General features: G+C 36.2%; 3 protein-coding genes across 4 annotated transcripts; 1 reads left to right on the forward strand and 2 right to left on the reverse strand.

Annotated features, from left to right (window-relative positions):
• The first annotated feature begins 23 nt into the window (after positions 1-23).
• Positions 24-2,960, forward strand: LOC109210424 (40S ribosomal protein S12-like). The gene is made up of 4 exons (XM_019373838.1): positions 24-360; positions 1,681-1,972; positions 2,475-2,540; positions 2,702-2,960. Exons 1-4 carry the CDS (start codon positions 353-355, stop codon positions 2,759-2,761), a joined length of 426 nt encoding a protein of 141 aa, XP_019229383.1. The 5' UTR covers positions 24-352; the 3' UTR covers positions 2,762-2,960.
• A 405-nt stretch (positions 2,961-3,365) lies between these two features.
• On the reverse strand, positions 3,366-6,005 carry LOC109210426 (mediator of RNA polymerase II transcription subunit 22a-like). Of its 2 annotated transcripts, none has more exons than XM_019373840.1 (4): positions 5,766-6,005; positions 5,486-5,664; positions 4,593-4,658; positions 3,366-3,912 (listed from the first exon to the last, which is right to left on the reverse strand). In XM_019373840.1, the coding sequence occupies exons 2-4, from the start codon at positions 5,645-5,647 to the stop codon at positions 3,655-3,657; spliced, it is 486 nt and encodes a 161-aa protein (XP_019229385.1). In that variant the 5' UTR covers positions 5,648-5,664; positions 5,766-6,005; the 3' UTR covers positions 3,366-3,654. The 2 variants fall into 2 exon arrangements, with proteins under 2 accessions (XP_019229385.1, XP_019229386.1); XM_019373841.1 differs by having other exon boundaries at positions 3,459-3,912; positions 5,486-5,659; positions 5,766-5,949.
• A 347-nt stretch (positions 6,006-6,352) lies between these two features.
• On the reverse strand, positions 6,353-10,900 carry LOC109210425 (uncharacterized zinc finger protein At4g06634). The gene is made up of 6 exons (XM_019373839.1): positions 10,595-10,900; positions 9,687-9,745; positions 9,304-9,503; positions 8,400-8,489; positions 7,949-8,092; positions 6,353-7,142 (listed from the first exon to the last, which is right to left on the reverse strand). Exons 1-6 carry the CDS (start codon positions 10,678-10,680, stop codon positions 6,606-6,608), a joined length of 1,116 nt encoding a protein of 371 aa, XP_019229384.1. The 5' UTR covers positions 10,681-10,900; the 3' UTR covers positions 6,353-6,605.
• Positions 10,901-16,594: the final 5,694 nt, after the last annotated feature.

Genomic DNA, 16,594 nt, shown 5'->3' on the forward strand with positions numbered 1-16,594 from the left:
TTCTATCTTTATATCACTAAATCTTGGCAAAAAGTTACCATCTTTATAATTCAAGATGCATTTTTGATATATCTCTTTTTTTCTTTTTGTTTTATGGGAAGTCGTAACTTAGATCTTTTAGTCATTATATATATATATATATATGTGTGTGTGTGTGTGTGTGTACTAAGGATGTAGTCCTTGTTAAAATTAGTAGTATTTGGCACTCAAATGTTGGATCAGGATATGCACGGTATATTTGGGATGAGGGTTTATGGAGTCTATTATTGATTCTATTTACCTGACTAAGTTACGTGTTTTACTTTGAGAGGAACAGGTAGCAGATCTTTTGGTATACCATATTGCTCGAAAAATGTCAGTGTAAGTGGAATTTTATGAATTCCCTTAATTTTATTGTCAAATTCTAGTTTACTTGATTATAAATAAATGTTCCTGTCGATGTCATTTCTGTTGGTAATGATGTAGACACAAGTGAAAACTCAGAAGTGCACAACTTGATTTAAGTATTTGATCCGCTTTACGAGTAGTTTTTGCAACTTAGTGTGCAATTATTTTTGTATGTGTAGTAGATAGTGCTTCAGAGTGCTATTTGAATTATTCTTTTACGCTTAAATTAGGTCGAATCTATTGGAAACATCCTCCCTATCCACAAGGTAGGGGTAAGGTCTGCGTACACACTACCCTCCCCAGACCCCACGGTGTGGGATAATATTGGGTATGTTTTTGTTGCTTAAATTAGGTCCTGTGTTTGCTTGGAGTCTTTTTGGGTTGGTTTGCAATTTGTATGTCAGTGTCGGATAAGTTTGGAGAATCTATAGTTTTAGGGAACCTATCAAGATTCAATTCTTGATAATGACTTGAGATGGTCATCAGCTCTCCGGGAAATTCTTCTTCCATTCTCCTTTGCTCTCCTCCCTCATCTTCATCCTTCCATAGCATCTCTTTATCAGCTCCTATCTTTATTTAACATGAATATCATGAGATCTCCCTCCATCTTTTTATTAAGTAGATGTAAAACTTAAACAGCAAGTAGAAAGACTCGCCACGAAGGCTTTGGTTTATATGGACTGGCATTCCTTTCCTTGTTTCCAAAGATTTACAATGAGCCATAGATAACAGTTCTCGACTAACAATTAAAAAAATAGTTCTCAGCCAGAGGCCGATGTAGAGTACCGGTACCAGCTGACCCCCCCCTGAAATTACAACAAATAGTAAATAAGAACCCATAACTTTAAAAATATAATGGGTTCAATGCTAAAAGTCTTAAAGATTGAACCCATAAAACTTAAATCCTGGATCCACTTCTGTTCTCAGCTGGTATCAGACATTGTTATATGTCATGTTAATATTTTAGTTTAGTCATAAATTTTGAGAATCAGCTTATGTTCTGAAACTTCAAGTCAAGGGAGGTATCTTTGTTCCCTGGCAAACCTTACATTGGACTTGGTATTCTAAGTTAAACTGTCTCCAAAGTTTCATGTAATGTAGCACTTAATGGTTAGGGATAATATCCCTTCCAGTTTGCCTTCGCAGAAACTGGACATTGGTTTTTTGCTTTTCTTCCATTATTCATGCCACATTGGAAAGTTATTAGTTGCTTAATCAATTTTGCTCTTTTAGTTTTTCGCTTCCTTTAACTTATCCATAAGGTTCTCTACTTAATATTCCCTTCAATTGTAGCGAGGATGTTGCAGTTGCTGCTGCCGAGACTCCTGCTCCAGCACTTGGAGAGCCCATGGACATCATGACTGCTTTGCAGCTGGTGCTGAGAAAGTCTAAGGCTCATGGAGGCCTAGCTCGGGGACTACATGAAGGTGCAAAGGTGATTGAGAAGCATGCAGCACAGCTTTGTGTGTTAGCAGAGGACTGCGACCAGCCAGATTATGTCAAATTGGTCAAAGCACTCTGTGCTGATCACAATGTCAGCTTGATTACGGCGCCGAATGCAAAAACTCTTGGCGAATGGGCTGGTGTAAGTTTACTTTGTTTGCCCCTTGCTACTTTTTAGCTCTAAGGCTCTCTCAGCGTTACTGTCTACCACAGTTGCCTTCTGATTTCGAAAATGAACTGGAATGTCTATTGTTAAGAAGTTGCTCCTTAAGAAAAAAGAAGTGCTCCTTAAGAGTAGACTTGTTGATTGTCCAGTAGTAAGAGCGCAGCTCGTGAAATGTGTGTTTGGCGCACGACATGGGTTTGTACCGTATTGCAGACAAAAGCTTGTTATTTAGGTGGAGAAGGATTGAGAAGTGGGCCCATTAACCACTGAGCTTCGAATCGTGTGCCACTAGCACTTGGATAAGTCTTGGTTATAAAGAACTAGACCTATTGATTGTTGTTTTCATAGGAGTTGGTTGCTTAGAGCGGTGATAAAATATTAGCTTCTGACTTCTCTTGATGTGCATTTCATGCGACATGAATCGTTGGAGTATGAACGTTCTATCCTTTTCTAATTCTTATTTGGGCTCATTTTACAGTTGTGTAAGATCGACTCTGAAGGGAAAGCAAGGAAAGTTGTCGGCTGCGGGTGTGTTGTTGTGAAGGTATATCCATGAGCTACTAAGCATCATATAATTTTTTTCTAGCATGTATATAGTTCGGCTTTATATCTTAAATGAAAAATGACTTGGGCTGGATTTCTGTCATAAAAATGCTGAAATATAAATAGAACCTGATCATAGTTAATCTTCTGATCATTTTGCAGGATTATGGGGAAGAGACTGAGGGTCTGCATATTGTCCAGGAGTACGTAAAGTCCCATTAAATTGCCCGGCATATGAAGATGTCTAGTTGACATGGAGAACCTGTTTCCTCCCTACCGAAATGATAATTTTAAGTTGTGTACCTGCAGTTAATTTTAAGTTTTTAAGACTAGGTAGAAACTCTTCAGTTGTAGTGTCCTTACAGTTTTGTAAAAGAATATCGATTTACTAATTGGAAATCGGACACTCTTTTGTGGTTTATTTGTCTGTCATCTTGTCTGTTCTTTTACTTTAATTGCTAAAAGATAATCATCAAGTGAAGGTACCATGTAATCAATTGAGCCCAAGAGCGATCAATTTTGGGAGTCTGATGACTCTGACCTATGAAATATATTTGCATAACATAATTACCAGAACGGAAGTGCAACACTGATACAAATTTCCTGCAGTTTAAATGGTAATAATTTTCTTTGAAGTGACGAGTTATCCCGTTTGCTATTCAGGGCAAAAAGAATTTGACACTTGTTGCCAAATAAGTAAATGGTTTGATTTCAACTAGTTATTGGCTACATTGTACACCTATGTTTGGATTTGCGATATGTAGAAGTCCACGCAAAACATGTAAAGAAGTAGCAACAAAAGAATTGAAGTATGCTCTCTCCACTATATTTGGTAAAAGAGTAGCAGTAAAAGTTTAACTATGCAGTATTCTCCACTATAATTGGTCCGTCTCATTTGTAAAAGGCTTTGGAGTAATAGTAAGTTGGAAACAAACTGGATTTCTCATCATTAATTAAATAACCTCATGGTAAGTACACCTTCAAGGAAGACAAATATACTTGGGCCAACAGCTGAAGTTCTTGCCACATTATCCCCAGCCGATAAATTTAAATTGGGAGCGGGAATAGAGAAAGGGCAAAACAAAGGGAAAGAAACAATGTTGGTAGAGCCATGTTCAGGGCATTGTTTCTTGGCTGTAAGAAGGCAGACTACTGGTTCTTTCTGCAGAAGAATAATAATGTGACTCAAGCTCCTTAAGGCTACCAGCTGCTTCCTCTCCAATTCTAGATAACATGCATTCTGTTTTCTCAGCCTGTTCAGTAAATTCTTCTGTTCTCTGCTCCACATGATCATTTAGAGATGCAAATCCTGAAAATATAGCTGTTTGCTTCAACTCTGACACCAACTTAAGCAGTGTGTCAGCTGCTTGGACCTGTTGTTCATGCATCCAATACCATTATATGAGATACCAAGGGAAGTGAATAGGTAAGTTCTACAAAATCAGAAAAAAGACATATAACAACAGGAGAATACTGTGTTTGAAAGCTGAGATTCAAGCATAATTCAATAGCTGGTGAATTTGGTCTCTGCATCAACTCAACAAAGGATAAGACCACATCAAGTCTTACTTATTGCAGAAACACAGAGGATAACAAGCTATTAACGGATGATAGCTGACTAGCACTCACAAAAATGCACTGAAGTACAAGAAGAGACAGAGAGACTGTAACCTATATTCTTTACTCGAACTGGAGTTCCCGTTTAAAAAGACAAAGACTTGGGTTCTTTGCCAGTTTGAGAACTCTAAGTATCTGCGGTATAACAAGAAGTGGATAATGAGTAAAACACCATAAATCACAGAAATCATTTTAGCATTGTGATGGCCTTTGTTTCCAATGTTCAGCCATATTTCAATAAAAGAGCACCAAAACATAAAAGATAAAGTCTTGCAATATGTAAATTCAGGTCAGTAGGCCACTTTTCCTGCAATGAATATTGTCAATTTGCTAATACAAAATGTTTTCTTTTCGTATGCACATTCACATGTAATTTGAGTTGTACATCTCATTGAACATCAGAGCTATGTACAACTAAGAACAAAAAAATCCTCACCATTCGAGATGCACGCATCTCCATCATAAATGCTTCTTGTGAATTTCTGACCGGTGGATCATTCACCTGTTATAAGCAGTTGTCATCAAGTGGAAACAAATATATCAACCATCTGCAAGAAGATAAACAAGTATACTATCTCCTAGTTTCACTTTAGCAGTTTGAATCAAACATAACGGCCTTTGGAGCTGAAATGGAACAAATGGCCAGCAAAATAAGTGTTCAAGACAAAAAAGAAAAAAAAAAAAGAAATGCACACTTCTTTCCTTTTTCCAATTCATGCCATCTCGAAGTTTAATCCATTAATTGTCGACAAAGTGCTCTGAAGAAGTAAGTTAATATATGATAAAAACCGAACAAATTCTAAAGATCTATGTGGTTTTGCGAGCATCTGTTTAAGATTCCGTAAGGACGTAAATATAAGAAGGGAAAAGGATCGAATTTGCTAGTGTAGTATCCGAAATGGTGCAGATTTGTCCTCCACTAAACTTTTGGTCCAATATTACCCTCCGCTAGGAAAAAGTCTCATGTTTGCCCTCGACCAGAGGCAGAGCCCGGATTTGAAGCTAATAGATTCAGAATTCTAGTCTTTTCAAGTTATTGCGTTTTGAATTAATAATTTGTACATTTTTAATGGATTTTTTAAAAACAAATACAGGGTTAGGCTAAAGAGTCGAACCCGTAACTGGCATGCTAGCTCCGTCCCTAACGGAGCTCCAACCTAATTATAAATCATGAGTATACAGTGACGGTGCAGCTTTTTGGCCTTACACTCAGAACTATTTAATGGGCTATCTGTATTTTGTGCCCACTGATTTAAAAATCTTGGATCTGTTTTTCAGTGTGCATACAAGTGAAAAGGGAAAAGGTGAAGGAAATGGAGATATATATACCCGTGCAACGTTAACAAGGAAGCTAAAATTGTCAACAATATTGCCAATATCAGCATCGACTCTCTGAAGCAAGCTCTTCTGCTTTTGAGCTGCGGCCGCTGCCGCCGCGGCAGTTGGTCCGCCCCCTCCACCACTTCCACCACCAGCCCCTCCTTTATTCATTCTTGTTGAAACCTAAGCTTTTTATCAAAAATTCGAAAAGGGTCATCAAGAATCCTAGCAATCAAAGTAACAGAGCAGTGAAAATAGAAAGAACAGAGATTCTACAGTGGATTTATACCTGCCCGAAGGTGGTGTTTGAAATGATTTCAATGAAATCAAACCCTTTTGCGCAAATTCCACTTAGTTTTTTCTTGCACGAAATCCTCTTTTTGTGGTGTAAAGTGACGGAGAAGAGGGAAGCAAAGGGGTCTAATATTGTCACTGAAAGTGTGAAACAGTGAAGGTCTCCCGGTCGGAGAGAACTACTTTACGACTGTCGACTAGGAAAAGTAATTGATAGCTCTAAAGTCTGTTTGCATATAAATTTCTATTTGTTTATTAAAAAAAAAAACTAAATATCATTATTTCATCTGACCCATTTTTCAAATATTAATTTTTTCAACAAATTTTTTATCAACTTTCACTATTTGCGTGTACTGGTAGCCAAATTAGTACACAGCATTTACAGCTATTGTAATGTGTATTTATGACGACTTTTCTAACTATTATTTCTAAACTGACATTAGGTGCAACTTTCATTGATAATGTCTAAACTACATTTTGACCATCTTCAAATGTACATTGAATTTCTTTTAATTTAAGAGTCCGTATTATTAGAAGTACTGTATGACAATTTATGGATTTCAAGTCCTCGATATAGTCAAATTTGTACGTAATAAAATAGGATAATTCGATTTATGAAATAACTGAATGAATAAGAAGCTTGCACAATAACACAAAGCTCCAAGTTCCATGGTATGTACTATGTTGAGGGAGGATTAGAGAGAGTGGGGTGTGGGAAATACCGAAACCTCGTACTTCATAAAACTCAAAAGGGATTGTACAGTAATAACAAGGTCTCATCCCATTTTCTAGACGGTGATAACCATTTATCCCAGAAGTACCTATAAATGAGCCTCTACTCATCTTCTTCAGTCTCTTCGTCGTCGTCATCGTTTTCACCGTACCTCCATCCATCCCCAACATCATCCCGCTCCTCTTCTGTTTCTTCACTATCTTCTTCATTGTAGTTCTCTTCTTTGACCGGCCAGGGCTTCTTCGCTGCTATACTTATATTGGCTGGAGAAGCACTAGAGCTTTTGCGTGCAACTTTTATTGGTGGCTGCTTCAAGCTTGGCTTTGGCCTGCTCTGTTTCTGAATTTTGCCGTTTCCACGTTTTGCAGCATATGCGTCCTGATCACTGCCTTCATCCATCTCATTGTCAGCAGTAGATTGAGCATTTTTGGCATTATCCTCTGGAAAATGACCAGGGTGCATGTTCCTTAAATGAAGATTAAGCTTGTATTCATGAATGTAAGATTTGTCACACCCTTCGTACGGACAGCTATAAGGGCGGTCAGATGATGATGAGGCATAAGCTGCTGAAGAAGATTTCGGTGTTTTCATTGGCTTCTCCACAGGTGGGGTATACTTTGGAGCATCTGGTGTAGAGTTCTACAAAATGAAAAGATTTAAAATCGATAGTCAAATCCTGCTTCAAGTGCTACTTTAGAAGATGCAAAGAGAAGTGCATCACATTGGCATTTCTTTAGGAAAATATTAGCTTAAACATCTACCAAATCATTAGAAGAAACTGACAACATTAAAGTCAAACTTCAAATTGGGTTCTACTTAGTGATGCACGAGAGGATACATGACATAAATTCCTGCAGAATTACTGTCTTTTCTGACAAGGCCTGATTATGACGCCAACTTCTGTTACGGTCAGCATGCTTAAGTGCCATAAAGCCAACCATTGACAGGACACCAAAGTTCCATCTACACGTTCATATTAAGGAAAAGATTACACATTGAGAAGAGTATTTTCCCTTTAAAGATGTTTGACGAGGAAATGACAGTTGAACATGGGGCAGGGAGGGGTGGTGGTTAATCTGAAACATATGAAAATACGAACAAGGACCAAAAGTTCCTCCCCCCTCCCCCCTCCCGGGCAAAGCATTGCAAATTATGAACAAAGAAAATCTTAAAAGAAACATATATTCAAAGAGTATTACTTGTGCATGCGAAATAAGTTACTTTATTTGCGTACATTACCCAAAATACAGACTGGTTTACGGAGAGGAATTGACCCAAAAATGTTAAGAATCCAAAATAGTTGGGACAGAACAGGCAGTGGTTATTGATGATGCATTTAGGACACATGTCAACTTGTTTGTGATCAAAGAGCACAAAATTGAGAAATTATAAAGTCCGTATTAGTATTTCATGGTCAAAACAAGGGCGGTAAAGAAACTGCAAACCTTCTGGTGACTAGACGCAATATGATTTTTAAGCTTGTACTCATGTGCATATCGCTTTCCACATTCTGGATACGGGCATATATGATAGTTCTCCTGGGAGTGTGTTTTCATGTGTGATCTTAAGTTAAAGTCCAGTGAGAATGCCTGCATTGGTTTCAAAGGAAATCGGTAAAATCGAAGCACAATAAATAGCACAAGCTATCATAAAACAATAGTAGTGTACATGCAAGCATGTCTCTGTTCCTGGACACACATCACGAAAGAAACAAGAAACAACATAGAATTCCTACAGTAACAGAAAGAAATCCCTGAGGGCCAGCTGGCGCACTTTTTCGCGTCTCATCACTTTTATTTCTTTGTTTATTTCTTTTGGTAGGTAAGAGGGAGAGACTCTGGATAGGGTAAAGGAAAATATAAACATGAAGAACTATTTGAACTGCTGATATATTACCTTGCCACAGCCTTCATGCGGACATACATAGTCTCTTTCCCCGGTGTGAATAAGAAAATGCCGTTTTAGCTTGGAACTATCCAAAAATTTCTGCAAAAAGAAGACGAGGACACAATTGAAGACCTGAACAACTAGCCCAAATGGACTCACAGGAGGAAAAAAAAACACAAGAAATAAATAAAGGAACCATATGCGTGAACTTGCGTATCATGAAAATAAGATGGATTTTTTTTTCTCCTCAAGACAGAAGATTAAGTTGATCTTAAACAGTATGACAAACTACAAATCCAATCTTCCCATGATTAGCACACACTGAATCTGAGACTCAAAATGGTTGAAGAACGTTCAACTATAAATGAAAAACACTCCTATAATACAACTTCAATAAACTCCTCTGCCAACCAATTCATTACAAAAATATCTTATGAGTTCAAGGAGAACCTATGGTATCCATCGAGAAGCAGAGTCCCCATATGAACTACGGACTTCTAAAAGGAACAGTACATAAAAAACGGTAATATAGTTGCGACAAGGAACGAGTTCCATGTTCCATCTCTTTCCCCCACTCAACCCTACCAGAGATGCCCTTTGCGCAAAAAAAAAACGAAGAAAAAAAAGAAAACGAGGAAAAAAAAAGTTCATAAAATGAAATGACGGAGCTCATCCTGAAGTTCTATAGCATATAGTGCAGTCTTAATCAGAGGCGGAATCAGGATTTGAAGCTTATGGGTTCGGGATTGTAGTTCGTTTAAGTTACTGGGTTCTAAGTTAATAATTAATACATATACAATGGATTTCTTAAGAGAAATACATAGTTCGGACCAAAGTTACTGGGTTCAACCGAACCCGTAAAACGTACGCTAGCTCCGCCTCTGGTCTTAATGCAAAGATAATAAACTCTTACCTTTCCACAACCCTCATAATGACATACATACTGCCTCTCCCCGTGGATGTGAGAATGCTTCCTCAAGGCCCCGGCATCAATAAATGTCTTTCCACAACCGTCATAGCTACAAAGGAAAAGAACTTCAGTAGTTGGCTCCGGCTCTGGCACGGGTACCTCTGGCTCTTTGGGCTTCTCCTTCAGAGCTTTCAATGTGGCCTCTAATAAACAAAGTAGACAGGGAGAAATATAAGCTCAAACTCAAAGTACCACCTAAAAGGCACAGCATATGACGAAAAAAAGCAGTTAAAAATCCTGCAAAGATCCAGAAAAATAAAGAATATAAAACGAGCCAACATAAAACTATAAGAAAGATGTATAGGAGCTTTCAGAATTGAACTAACCATTCACCCACTTTAAGAGGTAGCACTTCCCACCAGTTGCTACAACATCTTGCGGGACCCTGGGAAAAAATGATAATAGTAACGGAATTAAAACACAGTATGAACTACAATAAATCACATGGCTAAAAAAACACTCTTCTCACTCAACTCAGTGACTAATGACTGATCCTCTGAGATAATTAAAGCGCAGGTTAAATGAAATCAAACACGTGCCTGAACTACTAAAAGTTCATGCAAGTTATAGAATGTTAGCAATATACGAAGCATAATCCAAGGTGATTTTCTAGTTTATAATTTGTAGTCTTTCTCCAGTCCTCCCTGACATGATTGTGAACTGACAAGTTTGCTTGGAGCAAAAGAAACCAATTTGTCCTGTGGTCTCTATTGCAGCTTTTAATGTATGAATTGTAGGTCCTTACCCTCTAACGAATAGTTCCAAGCAAAGAAGTTGCAAATTCAAGGTAACAAAATAACTGATTCATAGTGAATACTGAATCACATGATCTTTCTATTCACCAATCACCACAAAGACGAATTTGAGATTTATGTTACCTTCTCAAACAAAACAAAAAAGACGAATTTGAGATTGAGGCTTAGTTGATTGACTGATTTGATATATCCTTGGATAATTACAAAGCTACTTATAACTATTTCCTCCATTAATGCACCACCAGACTGAAATCAAACCCAATTAGATACAAGATGAATTTATAACATCTAATTATAATTAGAAAGAAAAAAACAAAAACCGAATTCAATTCGTAGTTATTATTGCTTGTGCAGGCAAGGACCGGCTAGATATGGTACAACAAAGGAGCTAGAATTTTTAACAGATACAAATTAAAAGTATAATTGAACAAGTGATTAATTGCGAAATTGAGATTTATTTTAAACTTTTGTTTCCTTACCATTCTTTGAACCATTTGGCAGCAGGAGCTTTGGACTTGTATATGGGGCGTCTCTCAAACAGATGGTGAGCCATGTGAGTTTCCATCTCGTTGATCTATGAACTATAATTTGTGAGTTGATTTTTTCACAATTAGGGTTAGGGTTTGAGTTGAATGTTTGAGGAGGGATTTATTATTGGGTAGTGGTCCGACAAGTGAAAGGAGAGAAGTAAATCCGCCATTGTTAAGCGGCTCTCCCAAAAACCCGATTTCCCGTCGGGTAGAGTATAATGGTTCATTAAGCCCGAATCACAAATGGCATCAATATCTTTTTTTCGTTTCAGAAAGTAATACTATGTATTTGAAATTACTAACTAGGGGCCGTTTGGTTTGGTTGTTAGGAAATCTATATAATATTTGGTTGAGATTTGAGGGAATTTATAGCACGTTTGGCCAAGCTTCTACACTCAAGCTTATTATTAGAAGCACTATTTTTTTTGTCAAAATGAAAAGTTTTATTTCAACCAAGTATAAATATGAAGAAGTACTTTTCTCAAAAATAATTTTCACAAAAGTACTTTTGGTGAGAAGCCGTTTGTGTTTGACTACTTAATTTGAAAAATACTTTTTAGTAGTAATCAATATTTGGCCAATCTTTTAAAAAGTGCTTTTAAATGTATTAATATTTTTTTTAAGTAATTTGGGGAGAAGCTATTTTTTTTCGCTTCTCAAATTTGCTTTAGTTCTTCTCAAAAGCATTTGTTTTTCATTTGAAGCTTGGTCAAATACCGTAACGTTGAAAAAAAATTCTTTTAACTCAAAAGAAACTTGACCCAACGGACCATTAATTTTCACATAGATATTAGCATTAATTATACAATGTTTGGTTGCTCTTTTTTGTTTTCCTTATAAATAATATACATATATATATATATATAAGTCATGTATAAATATATATATTATTTTATGCGGGATAGTATGAGGAATAAGAATATTAGTATTAGTAATACATTTATTAGTAATTTTAGAATGACCAAACTAATTTTCATAATAGTAAAACAATTATTTTGCTTAAAGCAAATAAATATTTTATAGTATACGTTGCATTAATATGTAAGTATATTCAACTAAAAAATGATAATCATTGCTGGCATTATATAATTTATTGTATTATTAATCCATGTATTATTGATTACATTACTTTGTCACTATAGTTAGGTAATGGAATGAGTCACGGCCAAAAAAAGTAACGGAATGAGTTAAGCACCATGTTATCCATTTGTTAAGAAAAGGGATGAGTTACACACATTTGTTACTGTACATTTTCTCACAGTGTCAAAGGCACGGAAAGAGATAACAGTCAAGAAAAAGACCAAACAATTTAAATAGGGAAAATGGTCAAATATATCCCTAAGAAAAGGATCAAGTTTATCTTTCTTTATACTTTCTGTCTAAAAATATTGCATTTATACAATTGAATCAAATATACCCCTCCTCCGTTAAGATTCACGCCAATCTCACATGGCACTGACATTTTGGCCATGTGCCGTGGTGATAGCATCCTAGGAAGCTCAAATCTATTCAAAGACAAGGATGAAGCTTTGGAATCTCAAAGAGGGCCTTTAACAAGATCTCAAGCTAAAAAGTTGCAAAACAAGGTCATTGGACTCCAGGAACGAACAAAGAAGTTGTTAGTTGGGAGGACGAGCTCAAGGATAAAGAATATGAGTTATCTATGTGTTATAATTATTTTGTGGCCCAAATTCATGTCCAATAAGAGGTGGATTAGATCCCAAGGAACATCCTCTGAAAAAGGTCCAAATCAAGCCACTATTGGACCAATTTGGCATCTAAAATGTGTCAACTTGCAGCCCATGAAGTCCTACATAAAGTCACATTTTTATAGCATAAAAAGGACTTACTTGATGTCCAAGGAGGGTACAATAGGCGTGCTAGATGTTGAGTACAAGTTGGTGTCAGGTTGCTTGTAAATTTCCTTCAAGATTTCCAAGATTCTATCCAAGATTGGGTTGGGACTTATTTCCAAATTTTTTGGGACTATATTTATTGCTTTCATAGTTAGTTAAGGTTATGTTTTCATTTTACTAAGATTTTCGGAATTACTTTCCAAGAATGACTTGGTTTTTGCTTCCTAGTATTTTTCTTTTCCCAAGGTAGTTGGACTTGTTGTCCAAAGTAGTTTAGGACTTTATTTCCTTATTTTTTAGGTAGAATTTCGCGACCCCTCTCTATATAGAGGGTGTATTCTTTATTTTTAGACTTAGATTATTATAGAAAATATCAATAAAAATTGTGAGATTTTTCTTGCACTCTTGTGTGTGGCTACTCTTAGATTTATTCTTCAACCTTCAAGACTCAACTTAAGGTGGTAAGACTAAACCCTTTCGAAATCTTAGATCACTTCTAGGTATTCAAGAAAGGTGAAAGTTTAGGCTTATTATTGTTCTTGTTATTCTAAAGGGTCGGGTTTCACAAGATATCTCTTGTTTTTAAGTCTCTACCAAAGGCGATTAGTTCTTTGTTAACTAATTATTGTTGTTAGGATTCAACAGAAAGAATTCAAGAAACTCTTTCTTGAATTCAATCTATCTTTAATTTCTGTCTTCTTTTTTGTTTCTTTATTTTCTTTTAGCTTCCGCATATTTCTTGATTTTTCTTGTTTTTCTTTACTCATTCTTGAATTCCCAATCGTATTTTTATCAAGTGGTATCAGAGCATAGGCTAATCAAGATTTCAATCTTGATAATCTTGGGAAGTACTTGGGCAAAAAAAAACAAAAAAAATGAAAATCGGCCAAAGAAAAGTGTTATTGCTCATTATTATTTTTAGAATTCAAGTGTTATTTGTTTTCCAAGTCAAGAAAGGAAACAAGAAGAGGGGATCCTAGTTCTTGGAGATTAAGGTAACTTCTTTTCTTATTTGGGTTTCCTAAATTCTTTCCTTTTTTTTTTTTTTTTGCTACTAACCAATTCCTATTCTTTCTAGGTTTGGTCCTTCACTTTCCTTTTCTTTTTCTAACTCCACATTCTTATCACTAAGGTTGTGACTAGTAAGGTTTATTAATAAATCTAAAGATAACGACCAAGAGTTGCTTTAAGAGGAAAAAGGCAAGATAGGTGAGAACATTAGAGGGAAAAATCCAAATTTAAAAGATACATATTTCTTCTAATCTATGTGAAGATGTCTCAAACAGGTAGTTATAGTGAGAGGAGGCGAGCTATGACTCAACAACTTGAAAAGTCGAACTTACAGTGTATAGAATGAAAGGAAGACAATCGTAAAGTTATTTTCCAAACAAGAGCTAAAGTGATGTCTGCGATTTGTGCCCTTAGAATTGGCAAAGAGTTTGGCTATAACTCAATTAGCACTTATATGGTTGAAAAATTGAACTTGCCTTGTATTGAGCATATTGAACTCTACATGTTGAGGGGAGTAAAGGTAGATAAAAAAGTGTTATTACTATTTTCTATTGAAAGGTATGAGGATGCAAGATGTGATTTCCATGAATAATTATCATAACTTGTTCAAAAAGCCATGGTATATTTATAGAAGAGCTTCATATAACATGGAAAAAAATAGATACTCTTTTGAGGTTAACGGGAAGAAACTCATTCTTGGACCTTTGACTCCCTCACAAATTTGCGAAGATGAAAAGGTCGTTAAAGAGAATATGGAAAAATATGACAGAGAAAAGAATGAGAGGAGTAAGGGAGTGTATGTCGACATCCAAAGAGAAGAAAAAGGAGAGGTTGTGTTTAGTGAAGAGAATAGGATGTCAAATGAGAAAAAGAGTGGGTTTGAGGGAAAAGAAAAGAGGAAAGGCAATGAGATAACAAAAGTATGAGAGGTAGAGAGAGGTAGAGAGAGAAAAACAGGAGGGTTTGAGCGAAGAAAAAAAAAGAAAACTTTACTGAGAGAAAAGAGGCTAAGGGTGAGGAAAAAGTTAGTCTTGAGATAAAAGCCAAAGAGAGTGTAAGTAAGAAAACATGTTCTTTACTTCCTAACCCATTAACTCTTTCTTGTTTTAGTTCTTGTGCTTTTGTGTAGCCACGTGTTGGAAGACCTTCTAATAGGATTGGTGAGGCGCAAGAGATGGTGGCAAAGGATCCAATTGGATTCCAACATGAATTAGGCGAAATCAATTCTTGTTTGATGGTGGAAGATAAAAACTTGATTAATATAAATATATGAATATACTACATTTAAATAATTATGTGCTTGTGTATATCTACATTGCTTATTAATTTTATTCAATTTAGATAAGTATACAAGTTATTGATTTAATGATCTAATAGTATTTCAATAACTTAATAATAATCACAAATCTAACTTAACACTAAAAATGAAGAAGCTAATATTATTGATATATGAATGTATAACAAAACTAACAATATCATCTAGGATAAAAAAAGTTGTAAAGAAGAATGTATTTTAGAATATCTTTATTTCATGCAAATAGTTAATTATTTCTCCTTTACTTAAATGTAATTATATTTATTCTTTTGGTTTATTGTAGATAATTTTCTTACTTATATTTGCATTTATTATGGTATTTATATTTTTTTTTCCTTGTATTTTTGTGGTATTTGTATTACGAAGTAAAATAAATAAGAAAAGTAACACACACTAAATCCCCCAAACCAAAACCTAGTCGCCAATCTCTCCCCACTTTCTTATTTCTTTTCCTCTCCTCAGCCGCCACTCTTCCTCCCCACTTACTTATTTCTTTCTTCTACCATTAGTACTAGGAATTAGTTCTACGCAGCAAGAAAGACAAAGAGGATCAACAGAGTGTTTCCCATTGCGATTTTCATTTATGGACAGAAATTTTAACTTATTGGTTCGTCTCTTCCCAGGTAAGCTCATGTCTCCTCGGCCCGAACCGAGGAATCCCTTGGATATGATGCAAAACGGCTCTTGTTTTGTGCTTGATCAGAGATTTCTCTATGAAAAATATGAATCGGAGTTTGAAGAAGGGCTCTTGCAATTGGGTCGTTGCGATTACGGGTTGGATGTCTAATTGTCCAGGCGATAAAAATAGTATCTTGTACCTGAATCGGTGGCTCACTTTTTCTAAGTAATGGGAAAGAGGACCGAAACGTGCGGAATGAATTTTTAAAGGATGCAGTTCTTTCAGTGAGTATAGCTTATTTCGAAATATTGATAGCATCCTTTTTATATAAACCCATTTATTCTTCTTTAAAAAATTTTGAGTTAATTAATTCTTTTTTTAAAAATCGCTAGCTGCTAAAACATGGGTCGAAGGGTATAACCGATAAGCAGGAGCACCCTCATTGATCTGTCACCCTCGTTTACCTTTACTTTAGATAACCACTCGCAGTGAAAAACTGGCTATGATCCCACAGGAGAAGATGCTCCCAAAGACACACACATGGAAACCTCATCTAATCATCCCAGATCACAGAATAGAAGAGATCTGGGTAAGGATGATGAAAGCGGGCCCCTCTAATGCAAACCGCACGGGATCGTCCGCTGGCTCACAAGATTCCACTACAGCGGATCGGCCGGCTCGTATGCTCTATAGACTCACTCTCTTCACAACGAGAGGAGTTAAGCTTTACTAATGACTAAATTGGCTTCGCTGGAACCCATATTGTAACTAGCATTTGCTGCAGAATAAACCAATTTCAAAATGGGATAACATGCCAGATTTCTTCAATGTTCAGTTCTACACACGTCTTTTTTCCGGAGGTCTACAACCATTATGTGGCATAGGAGTTACATCCCGTACGAAAGTTAATAGTATACCACTTCGACGAATAGCTCGTAATGTTGCATCTCTTCCGAGACCGGGACCTTTTATCATAACTTCTGCTCGTTGCATACCTTGATCCACTACTGTACGGATAGCGTTTGCTGTTGCGGTTTGAGCAGCAAACAGTTATTTTACATCGGAACAATTATTTATTTTAGTTTAGGGTTCCTCGTCTCTTTTTCTTTTTTGAAAAAGAATAAAAAGGGGGGGGGGGGTAGGGGGGG

This window comes from Nicotiana attenuata, unplaced genomic scaffold (assembly GCF_001879085.1).
Source record: "Nicotiana attenuata strain UT unplaced genomic scaffold, NIATTr2, whole genome shotgun sequence".
Classification (NCBI taxonomy): Eukaryota; Viridiplantae; Streptophyta; class Magnoliopsida; order Solanales; family Solanaceae; genus Nicotiana; species Nicotiana attenuata.

Coding starts and splice junctions, on each gene's coding strand:
- LOC109210426 (XM_019373840.1), bottom strand. CDS start 5,647: ATGAATAAAGGAGGGGCTGGTGGTGGAAGTGGTGGAGGGGGCGGACCA. Junction 4,659..5,485: donor TCCTTGTTAACGTTGCACGG/GTATATATATCT, acceptor TGCTTATAACAG/GTGAATGATCCACCGGTCAG. Junction 3,913..4,592: donor AGATGCGTGCATCTCGAATG/GTGAGGATTTTT, acceptor CATGAACAACAG/GTCCAAGCAGCTGACACACT.
- LOC109210424 (XM_019373838.1), top strand. Junction 1,973..2,474: donor CTCTTGGCGAATGGGCTGGT/GTAAGTTTACTT, acceptor CTCATTTTACAG/TTGTGTAAGATCGACTCTGA. Junction 2,541..2,701: donor GCGGGTGTGTTGTTGTGAAG/GTATATCCATGA, acceptor ATCATTTTGCAG/GATTATGGGGAAGAGACTGA.
- LOC109210425 (XM_019373839.1), bottom strand. CDS start 10,680: ATGGAAACTCACATGGCTCACCATCTGTTTGAGAGACGCCCCATATAC. Junction 8,490..9,303: donor ATTATGAGGGTTGTGGAAAG/GTAAGAGTTTAT, acceptor TTCTTTTTGCAG/AAATTTTTGGATAGTTCCAA. Junction 8,093..8,399: donor CGCATGAAGGCTGTGGCAAG/GTAATATATCAG, acceptor AAACCAATGCAG/GCATTCTCACTGGACTTTAA.